The 23,813-nt window shown below is 40.3% G+C and overlaps 1 protein-coding gene across 1 annotated transcript in view; it reads left to right on the top strand.

Annotated features, from left to right (window-relative positions):
• LOC124775249 (zinc carboxypeptidase-like) overlaps window positions 1-23,813 on the top strand; it is a 56,117-nt gene that overhangs the window by 6,614 nt on the left and 25,690 nt on the right. The window contains exons 2-6 of the mRNA XM_047250090.1: window positions 10,073-10,209; window positions 11,113-11,188; window positions 16,235-16,379; window positions 20,954-21,114; window positions 23,721-23,811. Coding sequence (XP_047106046.1) covers window positions 10,073-10,209; window positions 11,113-11,188; window positions 16,235-16,379; window positions 20,954-21,114; window positions 23,721-23,811 — 610 coding nt within the window. The remainder of the gene's footprint in view (window positions 1-10,072; window positions 10,210-11,112; window positions 11,189-16,234; window positions 16,380-20,953; window positions 21,115-23,720; window positions 23,812-23,813) is intronic.

Here is a 23,813-nt window from a genome sequence, read left to right as displayed (position 1 = left end):
TCGCTTGTGAGGAACGGTGTCAAAAGCTTTCCGGAAATCTAGAAATACGAAGTCAACTTGAGATCTCCTGTCGATAGCGGCCATTACTTCGTGCGAATAAAGAGCTAGCTGCGTTGTGCAAGAACGATGTTTTCTGAAACCATGCTGATTACGTATCAATAGATCGTTCCCTTCGAGCTGATTCATAATGTTTGAATACAGTACATGCTCCAAAACCCTACTGCAGACCGACGTCAATGATATAGGTCTGTAGTTCAATGGATTACTCCCACTACCCTTCTTAAACACTGGTGCGACCTGCGCAATTTTCCAATCTGTAGGTATAGATCTATCGGTGAGCGAGCGGTTGTATATGATTGCTAAGTAGGGAGGTATTGTATCAGCGTAATCTGAAAGGAACCTAATCGGTATACATTCTGGACCTGAAGACTTGCCCGTATCAAACGATTTGAGTTGCTTCGCAACCCCTAAGGTATCTACCTAAGAAACTCATGCTAGCAGCTGTTCGCGTTTCAAATTCTGGAATATTCTATTCGTCTTCCCTGGTGAAGGAATTTCGGAAAACTGCGCTCAATAACTCCGCTTTAGCGGCACAGTCGTCGGTAACAGTATCATCGGCACTGCGCAGCGAAGGTATTGACTGCGTCTTGCCGCTTGTGTACTTTACATACGACCAGAATTTCTTTGGATTTGCTACCAAATTTCGAGACAATGTTTCGTTGTGGAACCTATTAAAGGCATCTCGCAATGAAGTCCGTGCCAAATTTCGCGCGTCTGTAAATTTTAGCCAATCTTCGGGATTTCGCGTTCTTCTGAACTTCGCATGATTTTTCCGTTGCCTCTGCAACAGCGTTCTGACCTGTTTTGTGTACCATGGGGGATCAGTTCCATCTCTTAGCAATTTATGAGGTATGAATCTCTCAATTTCTGTTGCTACTATATCTTTGAATTCGAGCACATCTCGTCTACATTTGCATAGTCAGTTCGGAAGGAATGGAGTTTGTCTCTTATGTAGACTACTGGAAGCGTTAGAAGCACCATCTTAACTTTACTCTATTTTTATTAATTCATTCTAAATCTTTCTGAACTGGCAAGGTAGACTTGGTCACAACTAGACCAAACTTCGCCATTGTGTGAAGCACATGTTTGGCAGGTCTCAAGCATTCTATTAGTTTCCTTGTCGATTTAAAATTCATTGGAGGCCCATATTTGGTCAAAACTTTTTCGATGCGATCAGTGACCTTGGTGATAAACATGAGGGAAACAACTTTTGGATTCGGCGTCTGTTATTCCTCATCGCTCCTGAAATTCTCTTTTCTGAGTGTAGCGCTCATTTCACCTCCTTATTGAGGTTCTCCTTTTTCTAAAAATATTGACTGTAGGTATTCGAGTTCTTCTTGTACATAAACTGGCTCGTATAATGTATGAGTCCTATACATAACGGTTTCAATTAAACATCTTTTTTGTGGTAAGTGATGATCAGATTCCTTGTGGGGGAAACGACCAATGTCTGTTGCTTTTCGGTGCACTTTATGGACTAAATTTCCGTCCCGACATTCCATTACTGATATACACATAAAATTATGTTGCCTGTTGCTCTCTTCCTCCATCGCAAATTGAATATTTGGGTTGACACTATTGACATGCGTCTTGAGAACATACAAATCCATAAGTCAAAACTATAAAGGTTATACGTAAAGGCAATGAAATTATACGCCACGACAATTTTAACAGAAAGTAAAAGGGAGCTAAACATTTGGATACCGATTATTTAGCAGGAGGGTAACGATTGTTTGTTTGTAATCGAGAACGATGTCACCAGGTATCTAATACGGCGAGTTACGCAATTTTATTTTTCGTCACACAACTATATATGCAGTACCAGCTACGGCGCTGGTTAATCACTTCTTGTTTTCTTATCAGAGTTTGTGAAGTCGAAGCAATTTTGTTAGACAAAGAAGAATGAAGGTTCGGCAGCGATAAGGTCGCTGAAACAAGAATTTCAACTCTGCTACTGCCTCTCAATAATATCGATTAGTTTTATGATTTGATCGTTTTGAGATGTGGTGTCGACCAAGTAGTTCTTTGGTAGACATAGAGCATTCCATGCCTATACAACACTATTAACACACAACGGGCATATGGTTAGCTCTCATACTCTGACATGGGAGTGTAAGCAGGTGGCCAGAATGCAAGATGCAGACCGAGACTGATGTATACGGACTAAATTAAGAGACCGCATTGACGGTCTTAGGCAGAACTGAAAGCAGCAGGAGAGAATATCAGAGAATAGATAACAGATACTGCTATAAACCGGTCTTCAGACTGGAGCTTGCTGAAGAAGGCTGAATTTATATCGGACTAGTGTCTTAACTACTCAACGGCCTTGCTGCACGGTAACAACGGTTCCCATCAGACCACCGAAGCTAAACACTGTCGGGTTTGGCTAGCACATGGAAGGGTGACCCCCGCGTCTGCTGAGAGCTATCGGCAAGCAGGGTGCACTCAGCCCGTGTGAGGCCAATTGAGGAACTGCTAGACTGAGAATTAGCGGCTCACAGTAACTGACAATGGCGGGAGGGTTGTGTGCTGACCGCATGCTATGTCCACATCCAATGACGGTCGGTACCGTTGGGCCTTCCGAAGCCTGTTCGGACGGAGGTTAGACTGGGTTAGTCTCTTAACTATTCTATGACATCAAGATTCTCATTACCCCATGACTCTCAGTTTAATCATTCTTACACATTCTTTGTAACACAATACCATCATTTTGACAGCCACTGGAATAACGATGACTCGTGCTAGATATCTTACGTATTCTATACTCTGCAGCTGCTACAATGGACATCATACAAACAGTCGTTTTCACCTGTGATTAAGTTTCCAAAGCGTGTGGTTAACAATACAAGGAAAAGGGAAGATTAGGATTTAACGTGTAGCCAAGTCGAGGTGATTAGAAACTAAACGCAGATCGCATTGGAGGTGAAACACGGAAGGAAATAGGCCATGTCCGTTTCAAAGGAACCATCTCAACACTTAAGTGATCAGGGAAAGCAAGGAAACCGTGATGTGGACGTATTAGGAAGCACCTTTCTGCAGAATGCGATCCATTGCCTCAAAATATGCCGACCTCGCCCGGTGTTGTAATTTATGTAGACTTTGTCGTTATTACCAATCCAACTGTGCACATAAGATGTCATCGCATGGCAGTTCGGCTGGTAACAACACAGTGACACTGTGCTCGGAGAAGATACATCTCTTTATGCTGACACTGTTAAAATCAACATTTTTTATATACTGTTATCAAATATTTCATTATAAAATCTTGTTATTAGTTTACGGGAATCAAGTGTTTACAGAAACAACGTAATTAATTAATGTCTACTCCGGCCGTAATGGTGAGTTCTGATTCTCGCTGTACAAAAAAATACAACCACTTCTCACTTTTGTTGTTTTACGAAATCTCCTCAAAACGTTTATGCTATTTGCATCTTGGGAAAAATTCATATACAATTAATAAACTGAAATTTTCCAGGGCAGGGGAGGTTGTGGAGAGCTATAGTTGAGAAAGTAGTTTGATTCAAAGCTTGATTAATAAATGAAACAAATATTATGACTTCTCATGGTATTCTATGAACCATTTTGTATGCGACAAGGCCTCATGAAAAGCAACACTGATCTAAGAGTGCTGCGTTATTTCCCATTAAAGTTATGGTTTGCGGATGATTTTACGAAAAATAGTCCGGTATTAGACTGTGTTGCGAAAGTGTGTATGTGTCTCCAGGAACAGTAAGCACAAAAGACTTCATTTATATTGCACTAGGTTAACGCTCGCACCTTCACTCGTGTAGACCGTATGGCTTGCAGAGAATCTATTTTTTATTTAACAGAATTTTTATGATTTTCACAAACTGCAACACCTTCTAGGCTTTTCACGCTAATTAAAGCAATATAAGCGTGGTCTTTTCCAAGTGTACTTCTGACCAAAAATCGATTCTGGTAGCTGGAACCCAAAGTTTTGTTAATCATGCCATTTGATTACTTGTGGAAATATTTCGATAGCGACTTTCATCCCCTAATAAATATTTATTTCTATCTAACCGAGAAGTGAAATACCAATTTTCATAAATTTTACTTTAAACTTTTTACTGTAACTAAATATTGTCTTACAAATGTTCGTCCCCTATTGCAATCGCTTATCGGTTGAATTTCCAGAAACACTGAAACACGTATTTTTTTTAAATTTAACCGAGAAGTCAAATACCAGTTGTTGCAGATGTAGCCTTAAAAACCCTTTAGTTCTGTAGTAATTATTTAATTTCAAAAAAATTGTCGCCTACTGTTTTACCCCTAGTGACTTAATTTCCAAAAATGTTGAAGCACGTACTTTTTATTTTCTGACTGAGGAACCAAATACCAGTTTGAATATTCCTAGCTTCAAAATTCCCTTAATAGCGAAATATTTTCAAAAAGTCATTCATCTCCTATTTCGCCCCATTAGGGGTTGAATTTCCGAAAACAGTGAATCACGTATTTTTTCGCCTGTAACCAAGAATCCAAACACCAGTTACAAAAACTTAGCTCTAAAATGTTTTCGTAATAAAATATTTTCATACAAAAGTCTCATCCCCTATATCACCTTCTTAGGAGCTCAACACTGAAAAACATATATATATTTTTTTATTTGTAACTGGGAAGTCAAATACCAATGTTCACAGATGTAGCTTTAAAAGTACTTTAGTAGTTCGCCCACTATTTCATCACCATATGGATAAATTTCCAAAAATGATGAGACACGTATTTCTTTATTTCTGACTGAGGAACTGTGTACCAATTTTCGTAGGTCTATCTTCAAAATTGCGTTAATAATCACATTTTTCAAAAAAGCCCTTCATCCCCAAATTCCCCTCTATATGGTTAGAACTTCAAAAAATCCTTTGTTAAACGATGCTTATGGTAAAGGATTCTTACCTTCTCCAAATTTCAAGTTTCTATCCTTAGAATTTTGGGCTGGGCGAAGATGATTCAGTCAGTACGAAAGTCAGCTAGGACGTTGCCTTTCATAAATAGAGATGAAAGACATCTGTCTGGAAAAGCACCTTGCGATTTAGCATCGCACTTTCGTCTCGTTGTGTTCTTTAGAAGAGACTCGATCGCCTGCTTGTTACTCAAGCGGACTTAGTCATGAAACAGCCTTCTTATCGGATCTTCCTTCGTCGCAACACTGATCCCAAACAGTTTACAATAATTAATACACAGTCTTTCTTAAGGATCTGATAGCTCTGTCTTGAACTACTGAAGTACCCACCATCTGATACATCGCTATCAAAGCATGAGACGGGAGCTCGCGATATAATCAAAGGCGATAGGGCACAAACGCCAACAATTTACGTTAATGAATTAACGACGCTTTCTTTGGTGCTTTGCAAGTCATGATCATATCATCAAATTTTCCATTTACGTGATGAGTCACTTTTCTCAATAGGATAATGTAAAATAATAATCGCGAAGTAAATGCAGTTGGTACCGGGTATGTTTCTTTTCTGTTTTTCGTTGTGCAGATTATGAGAATGATACGAATTTAGTTTTAGCCGTCTTCTCTTTCATTTGCGAATCTGAATGCTGAGGTCTGCTTGCTCATCTTTGTTTGTTAAATAAACAACAGAAATACTTACCTTTCAGGGCAACGAAGATAAGATAGTTCGCGTTGTTGATCTCTCTTTCGGTGAGTGTGTTACATCTTTCCAAAAAAACAATACCAGTTCCGAACACCTCTGCTCCACTAACTGTTCTCTGGGATTTAACTGAAAAATAAACCATCTCTACAATGGGCAGGCTCCGTAACCTTTGGAGTAAGTATTAATAAGGTTAAGAATAAAAAATACATACGTCGTCTGAGTAACAATTCTTACTAGTGCTACAGTCGTCACATGAAAATGTAAAATCATTTATTTCAAACGAACTTAGAAGATCAAGCGGGTTAACTAGTTATGCTGTAATGATTGCCATAAGTGGTTCTTTACCTGCTATAGCGGTATGCGATGTGAATGATATAAGAACAACACTAGGGTCAGGTAAATCACACCAAACAAGAATGTAAATAATTTTTCTGTGAAGTGCACGATAGTTTTCGGGTACAGTTTATACAAATATTTTTGTGAGTTGTAGTTTGTATAGAAGAATCATATCGCATTCTACTGAAAGCCATTCTGGTAACGGAATTACATTGATATTCATATCATGTGGAGCTACTCTACGAATCCAGGCTCTGAATAGGGTCTATCTCCTTTTTCTTGTTTACATTATTGTTCTACCAGACGTTGCATTCTACGTGGTGCTGAAGTTCTAGATAAGCTGACCGACGGACTGTTTTAATGTTGCTACTTTCATCACATCCATCTTTCCGGACGTAGCTTTCCTCATACGTCTGCTGTCAGATAGTTATAGTATGTTTTACAATATCGAATAAATATATTTATTATTCGCAGAAGCCGAAATTTGTAACCATTGAAGGACGTCATTTTGCGTTAGTTGTTTGTACATCAAGTCGAAGACTTGCCTTGAAATTTTTGTGCTCGTTAATGATGTCCATTCTTCAAAGAGTACGGAACACACGCCAGCATTACTCTGCATCGTCCTGTACCTTTAACCGCTGCTGCTTCAGACTTTTTCAGTTTCAACAGCATTTCCAGCTGATACCTCAGATATGATCTTTGCCTAGTTTCTTCATGATGGACATCGTCACTGAAGTGACAAAGACAACACTATTTTCCTAGATCCAGTCGTCTTGTAGACACCTCTTCAAACAACTAGCCATTTTAAATGCTCCTTCAAAATATGAACAACCGATAATGAAATTTGTCATAATAATTCACCAGAATTTGAGAAGAATAGTGAGGTTCAACCTGAGAAGAAAAAATGACCTCTATTCCTCTATTCTGCCAATGGCACAGCAGATTTTAAATTCAGTGTAATATAATTTCTTCTGAACAACCACTTCTATTCCAGGGACGATTTTTTAATTAAAAACTGGCGTGTGTAACTTAAAAAAAACTAGATTTGTTTTTATCAATAATTACATGAGTAGTATTAAGGACTAATTCATTCATTCGTAGTAATCTGCATGTGGCCAGCATGTAATCGTACTCACAAGCAAATCTCATATACGTAGTCTGTGCATTGGCTCGTTCCTCATCATTTCGATGAGAATCGTGCAGTTGATCTACGGAACAAGTAATTAACTAATTAAGTAACCAACTATCCGTGGCTACCGCGAAGTTACATTTCAGTATTACCCACTAAAACAGTTTACTAGCTCTGACTGCGCAAATAAATATCTCAGATATCCAGAAATATCTAAAACCAGTCTATAGATTCATTATTACTGCTAACTTTAACCTCATGATAACTACGGGGCACATTTTCTGATATTTTGTTGCTGCATCAGTTGGCGATTTTCAAGGAATGCCAGAAGTAGTTCTTCTCGACATCATTTACGGAGACTGAAAGACGTTACCTTCAATGCCTTTGATGTAAAACGCCAATAGAAATTATCCAAGCAAACTACATAGAGCCACGCTTAACTTGCTCATTACTATGCTGTAATACACCAGTTACTATGCACTTTTTTCCTGCCTGTCAATCCACAGAGCCAGAATAATAAAGACGGCACTATTCCTCCAGCAAATGCAAACAATCCAGTTGGTATTTTTCATCAGACTGAACTGACCATCAAATGAAACATTAATTGGGAAGATATGCAGAGGTAGCGCTGAACGAAAAGCAATATGGTGTTGGCTAAAATTAGTTAACTTCTAAAACGCAGAGCAGTGGATAAGCAGGAAAAAGAGGGGTGCACTATGTCGCATGGTACGCAACCTGGGAAAACACAGAAACTATCTCGATTCCTTTAAAAGAAAAATTAATACTCGCTGGCTTATGTGACACTGACGTGCATGATCCAGTGTTCGATGCACGCTACACCATAACGCTTGTATATAGCTCGACGGTGGTCAGACACTTACGGCACCATGCGATAGGTGCAACCAAGAGAAAAATCACTTTGTTCATTAAACAGTGTATAGTATTCTACAACTGGTAGAATTTAATAATTGCCTCAAAAAGAAAACTATCCAACGAACGACGACTTTATCTGATTGACAGAGAACCTGCCAGAAACAGCATACCAAAACAGTGAAAGGTAAACCAATATAACATCTATCTTTGACTTCCTTTCTAATGGTGTGGGCAAGGCGGTCCCTGAACCAGTACAATCCAGTAAGGGAAGAGAAAGTTCCATTCTGGAAATGCAGCTCAGTGCATGGAACGTATGTTCTAAGTACAGTCCATTAAGAATTCCACCTAAGGTTTATGTAACTAGAGGACACAAATACTTAGTTGCTACCAGTTAGCACCTCAGAGTGGGGCAAAAGAAATTGTTGTAAGCCTAACATACTGTTTGCTCTTCCGACTAAACGCGGCATGTTAGCGACCTGTAGGACAGGACAGAACACAGCATACGCTCGTAAGGTAGAAGAAAAACTGTTTTCGTAGGTGGAAGTGATTTAGTCTGCGTATTCATGGGTAAATTCGGATAGTGTGATCGCTGAAACCAAAGAGTTTAAGCTGTACTAACAGTACCTGAGGGAACGGGAAGGAGGGAATTTAATATTTGTATAAGATACAGTGGTGATTAAGATCACATACGCTGGAAAAGTAATACTATCGCTTCAGAAAATTAATACTTAACTGCCATGAGAAACATTGGCTAATTTGATTAATAAATTTATCGCACACCTGTTATGTATCTTCAGCGTACAAACTGTTTTCATGTCCAGACTGTCCACACTATAATCAGAAAATCAATAAGTCTTAAAATACTTTTTCATGTAAGAATGGATATTCTTAATCGCACACTTGCCAATTTACTAAGATGAATTCCTCCGTAACTGAAAAAGCAGCGAGTCCACTGTCCAAAATCCTCTGTACTCGTGTATGAAGAGAGCGTACCTGTTTCTCCCACGATCTCTTAAATCATACTGATTTTTACAGAGGCAAAAATTTCTCGAGAGCCCTACGACAGGTCGGCTTCAACACGCAGACATGTGGGAAATACGCTACGTCACGCAATCATAAAAAAAAACACTGGGATCACGTCCTCTTTGCTCCTGCTACCTTATTAGATCTAACGGTCTTGTGACGTGTGGTTGGTATCGGTCACTATGGCAAATTACGTTGTGTACTCCGCTCAGGAAAGAAATTACGAGGAAACCCGTAACGTCTTGTCCAACTCTCTTTTATGTTCCTGTCCTTAGGTTAGTTAGGTTTAAGTAGTTCTAAGTTCTAGGGGACTGATGACCTCAGAAGTTAAGGCCCATAGTGCTCAGAGTAATTTTTTGTGATTACGTATGACGGTAGAAACACCTCGTGGTTATTCCACGCACCCTGACTGCAGATTTGTCCGTCAATCTGGTTATTCGGCCTGTTGCGCTGCCGTAAAGAGTGTCGAAGGTTGTCTTGGCATGCTCAATCACCGGGCCTTTCTCCAGTCCAGCAAATATTAGACATCATCTGACGGCAACACCAGCGTCATCCACGAACAGCTTTAATTATCCCTGTATTGCATTCAACATTCTGACGGTATCAGCATTTCACATTTACAACGGCTTATCTCGCACTAACATTAATTTGTAATCTTACAATGTTAATCACTCACATATGTTACCTAGACAAATTTATTCTCAAAATTTCATTACTCCACATTAATTATTTTTTGGTGTTTCGATTTTTTGTGTCGTGTGTAATGAGAACTGACACGTTCCAGATTTTTCTGTAGTTTTATTCTGATCGTTCCACTATCATTACCTATTTTCTTCAGTATCTGCACAACGTTGTTGTTAAACTGCTGCAGAGCCCTCTGCGTCGCTGTTTGCCTCTGGCGAAGTTCCTTATCTGAATCGTTAGTTACAGACGTTGCTTGATACAGCAAGAGCGATGCCGTGGTTGCCAATTTTCGAACATTTATGATTTCTGAGTTCTCCCTGACTAATATCTTTGATTTCTGTTGTTGCAGCTGGACTTCTGGACTCAGCCCATTGCAATTTCGCGACCAGTGGACGTTATGGTGCCCCCTGAACTGCAGGAACGAATAACGGAAACATTTAACGGATATGCCATGCCCTACAGCATCTTTATTGACGACGTACAAAGGTAAGCCCTGCTATTTAACTGCGAAACGTTGCTAAGAAGTACTACATTATATTAAAAAGGCTCTTCATAATTGAATATTACTTACGTTGAATTGTTTTAAGTAACTGCATATGAAGTGAAGAATACCTGCAACGAGAAAGAAACTGTCCGTATACGTTTCATAATTTTTTTTTGTGCGTGGAGACAAATGAAAGAGAACTACTTATCTAAACACATCGAACAAATCAAGTTAACTAGTCGAAAAATTAGGACACCGCATAATACCCTGGATGACATGTGCATTGGTTTCCACTGTCATGTCTGTGTTGGGTGTATTGAATTATACGCTTTTGCTGGGACAATGTAATGCAAGAGACAAAAATTTATGAGCTAGGTAATACTTATACATGCCGTACAATCACACATATAAATTAACGAACACATTCCATAGAAGAACTCTGTTTCTTCACAAATGTCATTTACCTAGAAGACATTTTGTCCATTCATGAATTAGCACTGTCTAATCGCTTATATTGCCATTCTCCGCAGTTTTTCCTTATGGTAGCATTAGAAATACCATTTTTTCAACCGATTAATATCCTACAGCGTGGTCTGTCCTAATAATCATTTCCCAGAGCAGTTCCTTCAGGACCCAGTTAGTCGCTTCTCGTTCACAAAAAAGAACTATTTTAGAAAGGGCATAGAGAAAGCGAGTGGAAGCATTTGGGAGGAGATATCAGTTCGGACTTGCACTTGACAACCGAAGGAAACCTCCTTAAAACCTTGGTGGGAACTGAGACGCTGGAATTATCATCAATTAGTTGTGCTGACCTACTGTTCTCTATCTCACTATGAGAAAAAATATTATAGAACTTATCTGTTCTAGTGTTCATCTGACGCGATCTAATCCTTGTTTCTGTCCAGACTGATCGACAACGAGTCATCGCACCGGCAGCGCGCCGCTGGCTTCGACTGGACTGACTACTATCCGCTGGAGAACGTGAGTACCACCATGCCTCCATAGAAACACAGGGATTCTTGAGAAGGCACCTCACTTACAAGTCACCCTGGAGCTGAGCTTCTCTGCTGCATTCCGTTCAGTTGGTTTCTGTAGTATTTATTGCCCCACCCTTACATGACAATGCAAACGTTGGTTGGCACAGATGTGGCAGACACTGAGAGCAGAGAATTCGTTGTACGTCTCTGGCAACACTAACAATGCATGTGGAAAACAGCACAAAATAATCTAAGAATGTAACTATCAGGGATCCTTCAGCGTACGGGGCATGCTGAAAAATCTCGGAAAACTCTCCATTACTTGAAATTTGCTTATAAAACAAAGTCAATAAAATTTTTGTCCAAAATGACTGTACAGAATGAGGAGGAGGCTTCTTTCGTTTTTAACAGGTACAGGGTGTTATTTTGTCCAGTTCTAGAGGATGTCCCAGGAAGAATGGTCAATATTCAGGGTACAGGAATGATCATTTTAGGCAAAAACTTCATACGGACATATAATCTATCCCGAATGGTTTCCGAGATAGAGCACTTGTAATGTACATTGTTATTATTTTTCTGTGTTATTCAATACATAGGTTTAGACAAATACAACAGTTAGTAAACATTGCAATTTTACAAAGTATCAATTGATAAAGACCTATATTTAACACATTCATCTGTAAACATTACCTTATACTCACATCACAGCTTTTGTACTGTTCAGAATAAATATTCGAATATGCCACCGTCAAGTTTAATGCATTTTTAGGCTCTTGGAAGAACATCTTGTGTTGCTTGTCTGAGAACTTCTGCAAGTTCGCTAAGGGCAGCAGCGTCCATGATGTGACCAAGCGATTCAACTCACTTACACGCCTTTCGTTTGTGCAACTCATACTTCATCCAACCCCATAAACAAAAATCTAATGGCGTAAGGTCTGGCGGCCTTGGTGGCCAGTTAATTGTACTGTCACAAATGAACAAGTGATTAGCGTTAAGTGCGGTTGAGATATTCCCTCACACGTCTGGTATTATGAGGAAGGGCTCGGTCATGTTTGAAGTATCTTGCAGACAGCATGGCGAAAGAATGTCATCAAGACGTTCAGCAAACGAATTTTCCAAAAAGTGCAAGTAATTCTGTCCCAAGATTCGTCGTTCTAAAATGACTGGACCTATCAAAATGTTACGGATCATGCAGCACCAAACATTGATCATAAAACGAACTTGCAAATTAGTTTCCATGTACTCTCTGGATTTTCTTGCGACCATCGATGAATCATCTCATTCGGCGTAAACATGACTTCATCAGTGAATAGTATTAATTGAAAAAAAATGATTGTCATTTATCTAGTCTCAAAATTCAAGTCGTGTGGCATTTCACGAATGTGAAGACTGTAGACACTTTGTTTACTAAATAGGTGCAAGTTTTCCGCATGTAATGTTCGCCGTACAGGTGTTCAAAAATGATTCAAATGGCTCCAAGCACTATGGGACTTAACATCTGAGGTCACCAGTCCCTAGACTTAGAACTACTTAAACCTAACTAACCTAAGGACATTACACACATCCATGCCCGAGGTAGGATTCGAACCTGCGAGCGTAGCAGCAGCTCGGTTCCAGACTGAAGCGCCTAGAACCGCTCGGCCACAGCGGCCGGGTACACGTGTTCGTGGGACAGTGATATATGCAGAAAGTTGTCGTGTACTGGTAGTGGGACTACGCTGCAGCATTGCAACATTGTGTTGCTGTTCCTGCGCAGGTTGCTGAACTAGACGTTAAGAAGAAAAATAAGGACTTGGAAGAATACTTGTTTACCGCTATGTGCTGAAAACTCTGGTAACACACTACGATCAGGAATTCGACGTGTCGGAAAGCGCCGACTATATTCTTCGACAATAGCAGTAGAACTGCCAGCGCAGAAGCCCTAAATATCACCATATCTGCATATCCTGCATTTGTATAGATGTGTGGAATTTTAGTCAGCGCGAGTACATTGTTAACCGATGCATCTCTCTGGCACACTCCCAAGGCCTCGCATTTCTCTGTTCACAACACACCATGGACAACTGCGTGTTCAACGGGCCACTTTAATAGCAGGAACACATCAAGAGCAAGCAGGTTGAAAGCAACGAAGTAGGTTGGGTTAAAATGAAACGTCGAAGACGTGATTGGGTAAGACACATACGTGTGCGCCACTAGCCCTTAAACAAATGTACACTAAATGTGTTCGATCTCGGAAACTACTCGGAGTAGAGCATATGTTCACATTAACTTTTTTGCTTCAGATGATCGTTCTTCTGATATCCGTGAACATTGGTCATGCCTCCTGAGACACCCTGCATTTTCTTCCGTTGGAAATTTTAGTGTAATATCGATTAATGATGGACGACATCTGATGTCTGTGATTTTAAATCTTTGTTTCGGAGTTTTGATTTACTTGAAGATTCTCATTCACAACGAGAATAAGTGACTACGATTATTTATGGCGTAGTAAACCTCTAAAGCAACAAAAATTTCCAGTATTCGACAACTGTACCAATCTTTGCTTTCGTAAATGATTTGAAGTATGTGTACGCCTTTCTTCAAAGCTTATTCTTCTGAATGAAAAGTAGCAATCACCACATCATCATTTTGTTCTGTTGAACTCGGTAGCTGTAACCAAAGTGCAGCTACTCACAGAGGTCCAATGTGGGGTGTAATTAGGGTATGGCAGCGAAACTTGGTAGATGTGCTAACGCGATAGTGCGGAACCGATGTACGCTGCAAAAAATTAATTACAATTTTGGCCACCTGGTGCAAATCTGGCGCTGTACAGTATCTTGTCAACGTATCCGGTGCAAATATTGAAAAAATTGTGTAAGCGGCAATCAATAATAAAATTAGCATTATGCCTTTCTCACCTGACCTTTTCTACCTATGTTCCGTTCTTAAATCATTATATATGCATACATTTCCATACGCCTTTCTCGCATTCACAGTGCCAGATTTGCATCTGGTGGCCAAAATTGGAACTAATTTGTTTCCAGCTCAAGTCAGCTCCGCATTAACGCATTAGGCTATATACGATAACCGAAAGCCTCGTAGGACTTCTGTGAGTAGCTGCACTTTAATCATAACCACCCGGTATATTCCATCATGATTCCTCTTCTTATATATTTCTATACTCGAACAGAAAGTTTAAACTTCGAAATAGTATTGAAGAAAGTCCAAAATTTCTTGGAGTTTGAATCTGAGTTTCTATCATCACATCTTCCACATGTTACTAACTCTTCCCGTAACACATTTCTTCTTTTACAAAATGTGTTACAGATTTGAGTCTGGCGTTCTTCCGAAAACAGTTTTCGCTTGCTTTCGAATGATGTACAAGATCTCTAATGTATCTCAAATTATTTTGGGTACCAAAATTCAGTTTCATTTGGGTCTTGCAAGCCACATAGAAGAAAAATAATACAGTTTTAGGCTTCCGTACACTTGCCTAAATGACAAGCGCCTAGAGATGTAGCTTTTCCCATTCCCATTTGGAAGGCAAAGCTGTTAATTGAGAACTGGTTGTGGTACATACCCCCTAAGAGCCTACTGCCAGACCCTACCGCCCTAATTACAGCGTTTAAATCAGTGGGTGCTGAACCCATCCACTGGAATCGACTAGTCGATCGCCATGGCTTTAGGAGTCAATCTTTTAAAACCTATGTCCGAATATGTTTAAGTGAACTGTTTTTGTAAAATAGTGTTCTGTTGACGACGAGTGTTTCACACGGTATTTAAAGGCGGTACAGTAAATCTGACAACACCGTCACCGCCTCTTTCGCCTCCATCTGCATTTCACCACTTTAAACGCTCATGCCATGTAACAGTCTTTTCTTCTATTTGGGGATATTACTACTAGGGAATTGTAGCTTGGCAGAGAGCTAAGAGCAGGGGGAACGAGCTCCGCACCCAGTAGGCAACATAAATCTATTTTTCCGAGCTTCCACAAGAAGACGATGTGCATGACGAAGTTAATGATCTGTTAAATACTTTGTGTTATCGAATCTGAGAGGTCTGTTCATATTGATAAGAGAATAAGATCAGTCACAGCTGTATGTTTTGAGCTGGTTGTTTCATCTGGCATTTGTGACTTATGACACTTAAACTAAATGAGTTAAACAAAGAACTTCAGGGAAAAAAACAAACTGTCATAACTTTCATGGCTTCTATAACGTGTTTCTTGCAAAAACGTGAGGTTTGTATATCCTAATTAAAGAAATGTTAAACACTTTCCTCAAATACAGTCACAACTCTCGGATTAGCAAGCATCATTGGATCAAGAAGCTGCTAAAAGGTATATGGCCAAGTTAACAGCACTGAAGTCAGTTTGAAAACTATCAAAGGAATAGATCCGGTTCTGGCTTTCATAGCTCAACCTTTCGAAAAAGTGGATGTGCCAGATATTTCAAGTAAAATGAGTAATCTCTTCTCTTGTTGTGAGCCTGAACCAGAAATAATTTGTTCAGAATGATATCTACTTAAAAACACAGTAGAATGAATAAAACTTCTGGAAATTAGTTAATGTATTGTTTTTTGGATGAACTGATCCATGTTAGGTAGCGTTTACAACGATGAACATAGTGAAATATAAGTGTACAAATGCACTGTTTGGTCTTTATCTTTCACAATGTGTCAAGCTGGCGTTGACAGATTATCGTTTTATGCTTAAACCTTAACGCATTTTTAAGCCAGTAGTTCTCTAAATGGATTAAATTGCATATAGTAGATCTCAAGCCTAAAATGTTTGAGCACTCCTTGTTTGGATACTACTGAGGCTTGTTATGAACGGTCATCATCTGCCATCCATGGCCACGATGTTAACTCGTCCAACTGACACAGTCCTCTCCTCCCCTCCCGACCAGCCTGCCCGCACCTCAGCTTTGCTCACAGGGGGTCCGTGAGCGATGTCATGTCCTCACGTCTGTGCAGTACACATCTTGGTGAGTGTTACGCGATATGCAGTTCCAAAATGTTGCGTCACTGGAGCAGAACAATTACTGAGTGCTTGTTGCGTGACCTTTTGCAGGTGTACTCGTGGCTGGACTCCCTGGTCGAGCAGTACCCCGGCGTGGTGTCCTCCGTGGTGATCGGCAGCACGTTCGAGGGACGCGAGCAGCGCGGCGTCAAGATCTCCTTCGGCGACGGCAAACCCGTCGTCTTCCTCGAGTCAGGTTAGTCATGCTCACATGGAGGCGCTGTGTTCAGAGAAGAGGTACCATTAAAAATTATTTTTACATTAATATCGTGGTGAAACTAAAGTGACAACAGGTAGTCTCTTTCTCTTTGCCGTAGCCAGATAAGATCACAACTAGTAATGTTTACTTTCCGTGCTGCTCACTGCTTCAACATGTCTTTTGTTTGGATGCCATATCTGTGGCTTCTGTGACCGATGGGGCAATTGTGTAGGATATACATTCCGTGAATGTGATGAGTGCAGGTAATACGTAGTGTTACAGTGGTTGGAAAAAATGAAGAAGTGTGTGTTTGAACAGAAATACAGACGGTAGCCAAACCTGCAGCATGATGCGCTGTTGCATTTGACAAGTGACGGTACCTGTGAAATGTCCTCAACAGGTGTAAGTGTTAGTCGAGACAAGTGAATTCGAACTTGGACAAATTATTGGCGCTTGTGTGGTGGGTGCTTCCGGAACCAAGGTATCCGAAGTGTTTGGTGTTTCGAGATCCACCGTATCGAAAATTTATAGCACATACAGGGGAAAGATAAAAACATCATTTGCTAACTCACAACATGGAGGAAAATATATATTGAGCGATCATGATGGACGGTCGTAGAAAATCATTGCGAGGAAAACGAAGAGGACTACAGCTGCGAAAGTCACCGCAGAACCCTGTCAGCACCAAAGCAACAAGAAGGGAACTCCATAACCAGGGAACGCAGGACGAACTGGAACTCCAAAACCACTCATCAGTAATGCAAAAGTTCGTAATAGGAAAACGGGGTGTCGCAGCCATAAAACTTGGGCTATGGAGCAATGAAAAAAAGTCATGTAGTTGGTTGAGTCTTGTTGCACATTATTTCCAACTTCCGGTGGAATTTAGGCCCCAGCAGTGAAACATGGCGGCGGTTCGGTGATCATTTGGATACTTATATCGTGGTATTCACGGTCCCCGTAATTACTCTGCAATGTCGCATTGCTGTCAAGAATTACTTGATTATTTTAGCTGACTCGGTCGATCCCATGTACAGTGTTGGTTCACTAATGGCGTTGCTGTGTTCCAAGATGACAAGGCCCTGTTCACACAGACCGCATCGCCCAGAACTGGTTTTGCGAAATCGAGAATGAATTGTCACATATCCCCTGGCCACTACAGTAACCATACCTCAACTTTATTGAGCCGCTGTGGTCTACTTTGGAGAGAAGGGTGTTTCGTCGCTTCCTTCCCCATGATCCTTACCTGAAGTTCCCACTATTTTGCCGGAAGTGAGATACAAGAGTCCTTTGTAAATCACAGAGGACCTTTGTTTATCGATTCTGAGGCGACTTGAAGCGGTTTTGAATGCCAGCGGTTTTCCGACATCATATTATGCTTTGTAAGGTGCTGTGTTTTGGTGTGTTCATTTTTTTCTCTAGCACCTGCAACTTTGCTTTGAAGCCAATAACGAGTGAGTAGAGGGAGGGTGAAACCTGGTTTGGGCACGTATCCTATTTCCCTTAAAAAGCGGTTGGAGTCAGTCAATAGCGTCAAATACGCTCACTCCATGAGACACTGCGAAGAAGTTCGGAATTATCCCAGAGGATAGGTACAGTGTCTAGGGATCAGCTACTGTACACCGCTGATCTACACGTGAGGATCTGCTATTCGAGAGCCATTGCACAAGTGGGCGTTTGCGAACTCGCCTGCGAAAACGAGTAGGACGTGCAATGAAATTTAGCTTTATTCCTAGAGTATACAACTGATGTCTTAATCTGGTCATAAATATCCATTTCTCTAATTCGTTTCAAAACAGAATTCTGGACATTGATGAGAGAGGGGGGAGGGTGAGAGCAGGTCCTCCATTCACGAAACGTTGATGATAAAAATTCTTAGTTTCGATTACGCATGTATAATCAACAGTGTTTCTTTTAGGAAAAAAAATCTCTTATTGCAACACGTAATACTCTAAAACGGGTGAGAACTTCTCTTATGACTAAGAAATTCAAAAAGAATCAAGACTTCTGCTTTCTTAATAACAGACTCAAATAAAGCTGACCACGTAGGGACAATTTGAAGGTCTGGTTTTTACAAGAATCTTGTCTTATTGAAACATATCACAACACAGTAAACCACTTTTATGAACTCACAATTTTCCATTAACATACAGTTTAGTGGCTGCCTGTCTCAATGTTAGGTTGCGGGATAGAACATGATGTATATATTCAAGACATGGCTAGACCTGCGTCAATCAGTAGCATAAAAAATAAGCTCAACTCTGAGAAACGCAAAAGTTGCCTTTGCAGCTACTAAAATCTCTGCTTTTTGGTATAAAATCAGGTTAATGGTTCTGAGCACTATGGTCCAAATGGCTCTGAGCAATATGGGACTTAACATCTATAGTCATCAGTCCCCAAGAACTTAGAACTACTTAAACCTAATTAACCTAAGGATATCACACAACACCCAGTCATCACGAGGCAGAGAAAATCCCTGACCCCGCCGGGAATCGAACCCGGGAACCCGGGCGCGGGAAGCGAGAACGCTACCGCACGACCACGAGCTGCGGACAAAATCAGGTTACTTAATGATTTGTAATTCAAGTAAGTGAAGTATCGTCTTCTGTCAGTGGGTCGAATCTCTCAGCATTCTCGACGTATTGCAAACTAAGAGGAAGTTTGTCACAGGCCATCAAAAGATCCGAGCATTTCTCAAAAGTGCCGCTTATGCAAGCATCGTCTTTCTTTTGTAGGCAACATTTCCTACTGCCATTTGTTATAATTTATGAATTTTTTACAAATCAGTTTCAAATGAGGACTTATTTCGACACTGTTACGACGTACAAACGTCATTGTACGCTACGAAGGCCGAATGGCGATCAAAGAGTATTACTACAAACTCTGTCTTTTGTAGTGAACTCTGAACTTAGAACGTTTTGAGTAATATTGGATGACAAGGTACAAACGGATTTTTTTGCTACAGGTAAAATAACAACTGTAACAATCAGAATTCCCGCTGCTATAAATTCCTTCGATTGTTTTGAAAACCGGAATAGCACATTTCCGTCGTACAATAAAGTTATAGTTATCCTAGCAGAGCCCAAACAGCTGGGCCATTTCGGGCTATCTTCTCCGAAAAGTTTTATTGCGATGGTCTGAGACAGTACTTGCTAAGTATGGTGGTGCAACAACCGTGTTGTGTGATTTTCTGATACAGAACACAGATCTAGTGGCTCTTTTACTCCAGCCAATGTAGATTATACATTCGATTTGATACTGTCTTCAGCTTTGACTGCGAATTGAACAACTACATAGATGAGTTAATGTTGAAAATGATGACTGCTCTGCATTCACTACAACACCTTTAAATTTACGTTGTTGAGGTCTTCAGTCCTGAGACTGGTTTGATGCAGCTCTCCATGCTACTCTATCCTGTGCAAGCTTCTTCATCTCCCAGTACCTACTGCAACCTACATCCTTCTGAATCTGCTTAGTGTATTCATTTCTTGGTCTCCCTCTACGATTTTTACCCTCCACGCTGCCCTCCAATGCTAAATTTGTGATCCCTTGATGTCTCAGGACATGTCCTACCAACCGATCCCTTCTTCTAGTCAAGTTGTGCCACAAACTTCTCTTCTCCCCAATTCTATTCAATACTTCCTCATTAGTTATGTGGTCTACCCATCTAATCTTCAGCATTCTACTGTAGCACCACATTTCGAAAGCTTCTATTCTCTTCTTGTCCAAACTATTTATCGTCCATGTTTCACTTCCATACATGGCTATACTCCATACAAATACTTTCAGAAACGACTTCCTGACACTTAAACCCATACTCGATGTTAACAAATTTCTCTTCTTCAGAAATGCTTCCCTTGCCATTGCCAGTCTACATTTTATATCATCTCTACTTCGACCATCATCAGTTATTTTGCTCCCCAAATAGCAAAACTCCTTTACTACTTTAAGTGTCTCATTTCCTAATCTAATTCCCTCAGCATCACCCGACTTAATTCGACTACATTCCATGGTCCTCGTTTTACTTTTGATGATGTTCATCTTATATCCTCCATTCAAGACACTATCCATTCTGTTCAACTGCTCTTCCAAGTCCTTTGCTGTGTCTGACAGAATTACAATGTCATCGGCGAACCTCAAAGTTTTTTATTTATTCTCCAGGGATTTTAATACCTACTCCGAATTTTTCTTTTGTTTCCTTCACTACTTGCTCAATATAGAGATTGAATAAATCGGGGAGAGGCTACAACCCTGTCTCACTCCCTTCCCAACCACTGCATCCCTTTCATGTCCCTCGACTCTTATAACTGCCACCTGGTTTCTGTACAAGTTGTAAATAGCTTTTCGCTCGCTGTTTTTTACCCCTGTCACCTTCAGAATTTGAAAGAAATTTTAGCGCAACTTGTTGCAGTTCAAGCTACCAGCTAAAGTCACAATTGTCATATAAAAGACACGTACGACACAAATTACACAGTTATTTTACGCTCACATGGCTGATCATCATCGTTTTGTGAGAAACTGAAACAGTAGTCATTTTCAGCCCATCATCAAACATACATTTTGGCGTTGGACAGGGGCTCACGCACGGGAGTGGATCACGGTGACGACGGCCACGTACATCGTGAACGAGCTGCTGACCAGCAGCAACGCCACCTTCAGGGCGCTGGTCGAGAGCTTCGACTGGTACGTCGTGCCCAGCACCAACCCGGACGGCTACGAGTACACGCACACCTCGGTGAGCTCACCCTGCGACCACACTCACGTGGCTCTCACTCGCTCTCCTTCTGTACAGTAGCGCAGTAAGCGCTCGCTGCTTTACTTGCCGAGGTTTTTTTCTTATCAACAGTTAACTAAGATAATGTTAAAGATGTGGGTCCCCCATGTGTTTGCCTAACATGCGCTTCAATTTAGATGTGAGTTCTACATTTTAAAAAGTAAGGAAATCGGTGAGATCAGTTCTAAATGAAAGATATAAGATCTGCGTAGCATAACGTATCAATGAAAACGGACGAATGCATAGCTCTACTGGTCCGAGCACCAACAGAATGCGTTTTGCTCTTCCATTTTCTTCACGAATGTAATATTGACCTCCAAATATTAAATCTACAGAAATACTTCATGTCACCAAGTGGTACTAGAAATTAACCAAAACAAATTAAAAAGTTTATTGAAGTGACCAATTTCCGCTGCAGTTGCCACTTGCAAAGACGATGAAAGAATTATAAAATAAGTTAACATGGAAATAAAAGAAACTTGTAATATGATATACTACTGAAGAAGTATTAAGGGGAATGCTGATTGAAAACCCTGTCGAGCCAACAAGATTTAGGTTTAGCGTGGCTTCCCTAAACAGCACAAGGCAAATACCAAAATGGTTTCTTCAAAGAGGTCAGTGCTGAATTCTCTTCTCATCTTTTCCAAATCCGAGCTTCTGCTCCGTCTCTAATGACTACGTCGTCAACATTACGTTAAACCCTCATCTTCCTTCCTTCCTCAGGAGATTTCTTCGGGTATATCCACGCCACAGCAGCAGCAGTCAATGTTTCTCTTCACTGAGTGTTTGGAAGCGGGCACAGGACCTCTGTATGGATCAAAATGTTTAACGTTTAGTCTTTAGCAAATGTCAGAGAAAATTGAATAGGTAGTTAAGTCTTAACTGAGAGTGAGACATCGTTTTTATCTTCCTTACAACCTAATATTTTCAAAATTATTGCAACATCGTATTTTATGCTATTTTATCAGAAACTGACATTTTGAGCCCGTAGCTGTGTACAAAATATAGGCTGACTCTTGCATAGAAGATAACAGCAACTAGCCACTTTTTACAATGCTATTTATTTATTTAAATAAAGCCGTTACCGGTTTCGAAACGACAGGTTCATCTTCAGATGGCTAGTTCACGTTTTACATTAGCTTTCTTCTTTTGTTTTCCCAACTGATGAAACTTCCTTGCGGTAGTGGTGCCCTACAATCAAATCAAGATGTGAAACGATGTCTTTTAACTGTGGTTGTGCCTCACAACGATTTTCAGTAATGTAAACAGATTATGAAAGGGAAGATGTTTCTTTTACTTACGATGAAAAATCCGCGCCATTATGTTCCAGTGCAGACTGCTTATGACCTTGCAGCAGCAGAAACTGTATGATGCACATTTTTATATATATGTATGCACATAATGTAAAGCACCACTAACACAGTAAGAAGTTTCATCACATGGAGGTATGAATACAAAAATGGCAATATTACAACCATAACAATGCCCAAGACTTCCACTCTGAGATATTTCGTTATATACGTGTATGTGACAGTAGATATTTACAAATCACTTATGTTACATTACTTACTATTTACATTGAAAGAGAACTGATTAAAATGAAGATAAACAAATAAAGCTGTCAGTTTATTATAAATTGTTACTGCAGCGATTTAACGTAAATATTATGGTATACATTGGAACCAAAGTAAATTGTAAGGGCCAGATGTACGTAAACAAATATTACAACTATGGATATATTATGTAAATATTATGGCACACATTAAAATTACAGTAAATGGTTTGGGATAGATGTGCGTATATAAATATTACAGCAGTGGATATTTCATTGATTTTTCTTTTTTCTTTTTTTTTTACTTGAAACTGGAAAGCAGATGAATGAAATTTTGAAGAAAGGCTGCATTGGCTAACTCGGCCTGTTCACTGAGGAGATTTTGTGGTGATTTGCTTTTATGTACATATACTTCACCTGCAATATGCAGCCTTTCTTCAAAATGGTGTCGAAATAGTTTGAAGAACACGACATGGACACGAGGTTGTTCGAAAGTCTTCTCAACTCATCTGAGGCCAACTCATTTTGGCACGTCGATTTTTCGAATGAGGGGTGCATGCCAAAGAACCAGCCACCCAATCAATATCCGTGAAATGCGTGTCTCGTTTGAGCGGACACGTGTCAGAATGGCTCTTCAGTGCTTTCAGTGTCTCATAGACGCCGTGCCATGACTCTTCTCTGTCGTCATCAGGGCGAAAGCAATTGCTAAGTGCTGCTCGTTAGGGATCTAATTAAATTATTTGTGAGCGAAGTGACTCCGCACTTTCCTCCAATTATTCAACGTATTGGCTCTATGCATATTTGTACGTCGAAGATCCCCGAGCAGAAGATTAGCTGTCTCCAAAAGCCCTAACCAATGATGAGAAACACTTTGTTTCTCTTGGTTCACTCTTTTAGTTTGAGCTACTAGGCCCACATGCTATATAAATAACGAAACGTCGCACCTGTTATTTGTTTAGCTCACAATGTAAGTTTTTTTCAGCTGCTCTGTACAGACTATGTGTATGTGTTTCAGAACCGCATGTGGCGCAAAACCCGAAGCCAGTCTGATGATCGGGTGTGCGTCGGCACGGACCCCAACCGTAACTGGGATTACTACTGGCTGGGT

Source organism: Schistocerca piceifrons, chromosome 1 (assembly GCF_021461385.2).
Source record: "Schistocerca piceifrons isolate TAMUIC-IGC-003096 chromosome 1, iqSchPice1.1, whole genome shotgun sequence".
Classification (NCBI taxonomy): domain Eukaryota; kingdom Metazoa; phylum Arthropoda; class Insecta; order Orthoptera; family Acrididae; genus Schistocerca; species Schistocerca piceifrons.
The sequence above is the reverse complement of the archived record's forward strand: the minus strand, read 5'-3'. Positions and strand labels throughout refer to the sequence as shown.